The sequence below is a fragment of the Cervus elaphus genome, chromosome 14 (assembly GCF_910594005.1).
Source record: "Cervus elaphus chromosome 14, mCerEla1.1, whole genome shotgun sequence".
Lineage (NCBI taxonomy): Eukaryota > Metazoa > Chordata > Mammalia > Artiodactyla > Cervidae > Cervus > Cervus elaphus.
The window spans coordinates 8,298,953-8,302,982 of NC_057828.1; the positions used below are offsets into that span (position 1 = coordinate 8,298,953).

The 4,030-nt window shown below is 47.3% G+C and overlaps 1 protein-coding gene across 1 annotated transcript; it reads left to right on the forward strand.

Annotated features, from left to right (window-relative positions):
- Positions 1-257: 257 nt before the first annotated feature.
- On the forward strand, positions 258-3,737 carry IL20 (interleukin 20). The gene is made up of 7 exons (XM_043922790.1): positions 258-300; positions 464-651; positions 936-1,001; positions 1,111-1,263; positions 1,906-1,980; positions 3,472-3,604; positions 3,702-3,737. Exons 2-6 carry the CDS (start codon positions 493-495, stop codon positions 3,547-3,549), a joined length of 531 nt encoding a protein of 176 aa, XP_043778725.1. The 5' UTR covers positions 258-300; positions 464-492; the 3' UTR covers positions 3,550-3,604; positions 3,702-3,737.
- The last annotated feature ends 293 nt before the right edge of the window (positions 3,738-4,030 follow it).

The window sequence follows — 4,030 nt, forward strand, 5'->3', positions numbered from 1 at the left end:
TGTTTTTCCCCAGTTCCTCTGTAGGTCTAAGGGGAGGAGAAGGGTGAGTTACACTGGCATTCTGGAAAGGAAGACTATATACGTCAGTTTGCCAAAACAAGTTTTGACATTATCCCTGAGATGTCATCTACGTCTACTCACTGCAAGCGCCTGTTGCCCCAGGCTTTACCTGCTGGGCAGTGACGATGGGGCTGGGAGGGGGACAAAATAAAGGAACCAGGACCTGTAGCACCAACCCATAGGCAGGTTCTGAACAGGCACCTGAAGGAGTCTCTTCTGGGAGGCTCACGGTCTTTCTCAGTAAGTTGAATGAATGGGCCAGACCATCTGAAGCTAGATGAAGCTATTAAGTTTCTCCAGGGGCATGGGGGATGGGAGAGGGAAGTCCTCAGTGGTGGGATTGGCTTATTAAGGGCTGGGATGGGGGAATCGGTAAGTCAGGCTCTTTCCTTTGAATTCTTAGCTCCTGTGGTCTCCAGATTCTGGCACAAAATGAGAAGTTCTGGTCTTCCCCTCTGCCTTCTTTCTGCTGTGTTTTATCTCTTTTGGACATCTTCTGCTGGGCTAAAAACGCTGCATTTGGGAAGCTGTGTGATCACCACAAATCTTCATGGAATTCGAAGTGGATTTTCGGAGATTCGGGACAGTGTGGTATGTGAGGGAGGCACCCCCCCGTTTACCTTGTGACTGCCTCCCCACTTTTCTACTTGTTTTTAATCTGTCCTCCAGCAGGGAGGTCACAAAAAGAAGCAGGTTGGGGGCTCCTTACCAGGAGGATATGTTCCCAGGAAGTATCTATGGTTCATAATGTAAAAGTGTTTTGGAGAGGGACTCTGCCCACTGGGTCATGGCACAGAGCGGATGGGAGATTTTGATCTAGGATCCTGGCGGGAATCACTGACCTGTACTTTCTTACCTTGCCCTCTTCTGTTTAGCAAGCCAAAGATGAAATCATTGACATCAGAATCTTGAGGAAGACTCAGTCTTTGCAAGGCACAAAGGTATGTGTTTGGGTCATATGTATTCTGGGAGGAAACAGGAGTTGGGGGCATCTTCATTGACCTTGTCCCTGGACACCCTGCCCTCATAACACACCAGTCTTCTTTGTAGCCTGCAGATAGGTGCTGCCTCCTCCATCATATACTGAGACTCTACCTGGACAGGGTATTCAAAAACTATCAACCCCCTGACCACCATATCTTCCGGAAGGTCAGCCGTCTTGCCAACTCTCTTCTCACCATCAAGAAGGACCTCCGGCTCTGTGTGAGTAAGGGTCTTGGGTAAAAGGATCCACCTCAGCACATAACTTAGTAATCAGGCTCATCTTAGACCCATTTAATGGATGGAAAAACTGAGTTTGAGAGTTCTAAAATAATCTCTGTTGAGCTATGGGACTAGGTAATAAGAACTCAGTTATATTGACTTTTGGATACATGCTCTATGCAAAATGTCTAAAGAACTATAAATGCTGGCTCTTTGATGTCACTATAATCATCACTATATGTGAATGAAGTTATGGTTCTTCTGTGAGTTATCCTATGGTGTTTTAGGGCATCCTGAGTCCAGGCAGCTAATCAGCAGACCACCAGACTCAATCTCAAGATAGGACCTCAGAATCCAATTCGCTCTCTGGGAAGGAACTAGACTAGAACGGGGCGGGGGTGCAGGCTGGATGGGATACGGCGATCACAAACTCCTGCAGTGCTGCCTGTTTCTAAGCAGAAGCTCTATATTTGAGCCTAAAACGCTGGCTTCCTTTTCTAGCTGATGTACACTTTAGTGATCCCAAATAAGGAGGTATGAAAAGATCTCTATAGGTGGAAAGAACTGAACTCCCACCTACTTCATGTCAATGGCAGAAAATTGCAATCTTTAAAGTCTAGCATTCTTTGGTATTCTTTTCAGCATGCCCATATGTCATGCCCTTGTGGGGAAGAAGCAAAGGAGAAATACAGCCAGATTCTGAGTCACTTTGAAGAGGTATATGCAATTTTGGCCTTGGCTGGGATGACTGTGTTTTTAGAACTGAGATCATAGATGGGTGGGATGGATATTCATACTCAAAGAAATCCTATAGCCCTCAGGTTAGTGGCCCTCTGAGGGCACGTGGACTATCCATCTGCTTTACTGGGTATCCCAGGGGATACCCGTGCAGGCCTTGGAAGGGCGCTGTCTCTGGAAGACTCTCTGGGAATCAAGAGGGAATAGCTGTGATTCCATCAAGTCACCCCAGAGACACCTGGACCTTTCAGCTGCACAGATAAGAGGCATTAGTTTTCCACATTCACACACACACGTGTGCATGCTAAGCTGCTTCAGTCATGTCCGACTCTTTGCGACCCTGTGGACTGTAGCCCACCAGGCTCCTCTGTCCATGGGTTTCTCCAGGCAAGAATACCTGAGTGGGTTGCCATGCCCTCCTCCAGGGGGTCTTCCTGTCCCAGGGATCGAACCCTCATCTCCTGCGTCTCCTGTATTGCAGGCAGAGTCTTTACTGCTGAGCCACCGGGGAAGCCCTCACACACATGTACATACCTTCAAAAACAGTCATTCACCATTTCACAAATGCTTTTGCCATGCTGTTTCTCACCTCAAAGCCTTCGCACCTCTGTCAGGAAGACTGGAGTTTGCTGCCCACTCTACTCATCCTTCAGGACTCAGCCTAGGTATCACCTACTCATCCTTCAGGACTCAGCCTAGGTATCACCTGCTCATCCTTCAGGACTCAGCCTAGGTATCACCTGCTCATCCTTTAGGACTCAGCCAAGGTATCGCCTCCAGGAAGGCACTGGCTACTTCTCTGAGAGTGAAGTGCCCCCCTGTTGTCCTGGGGGGACCCTGCCAGTTATTCACCACACTGCATTTTAATTGCCTGCTTCTGCTCGTCTCCTTTACATGACTGTGAATTCCCTGTGGGTAGTGATGGCACCATTTATCCCTGAATCCCTAGTCAGTCCAGTGCTTAGCACAGTAAATATTTGTTCAGTGGGAGGATGCACAGTAGGCAATCCCTAAACACACACACACACACACAGAAACACATATTTTTCTTTTAAAAGCAGCTTTACTCTCTATGATTCAAGAGGCTTGGGTTGCAGTCCCAATTCTGCTACTCTTCTGGGCCTTAGTTTCCCTATGTAAGACTAGTGTGACTGCTGCTGCTGCTACGTCGCTTCAGTCGTGTCCGATCTGTGCGACCCCACAGATGGCAGCCCACCAGGCTCCGCTGTCCATGGCATTTTCCAGGCAAGAGTACTGGAGTGGGTTGCCACTGCCTTCTCCGCTAGTGTGACTAGAATCCCTGATTTTCCCTCCTCTTGTGAGATCTTCAGGTTCCTTTCAAGCTCTTCATTTTGAAAATATGCTCCGTTTATAATCCCCGACAGACCTACCAGGGAAAGGAGAGGATTAAACTTGGAGCCCATGTTGTCTCTTTACAAGTTGCTCACCTCTTTACTTTGTGTCTTCCAGCTTCCGCCTCAGGCAGCGGTGGTGAAGGCTTTGGGGGAGCTAGACATTCTCCTGCAATGGCTGGAAGAGGTGGACTAGGATGAAAGAGATGCTGCTGAGAGTATTCTGGGCTCAGTCTCCAGGACCCATGGAGGTATGACCCCAAACCACTGTCTCTTTATTGTGTAATTTAGTGCTGGTCACCACGTACATTATTTATTTATTATTTGTTTCCTTATTGTGGTTACTAGTGTTTCTGCTCTCAGTTAAAGAAACGCAATGCCAAAGAATGTTCAAACTACTGCACAATTGCACTCATCTCACATGTTAGCAAAGTAATGCTCAAAATTCTCCAAGCCAGTCTTCAACAGTACGTGAACCAAGAACTTCCAGATGTTCAAGCTGGATTTAGTAAAGGCAGAGGAACCAGAGATCAAATTGCCAACATCCGTTGGATCATCGAAAAAGCAAGAGAGTTTCAGAAAAACATCTACTTCTGCTTTATTGACTACGCCAAAGCCTTTGACTGTGTGGATCACAACAAACTGTGGAAAATTCTTAAAGAGATGGGAATACCAGA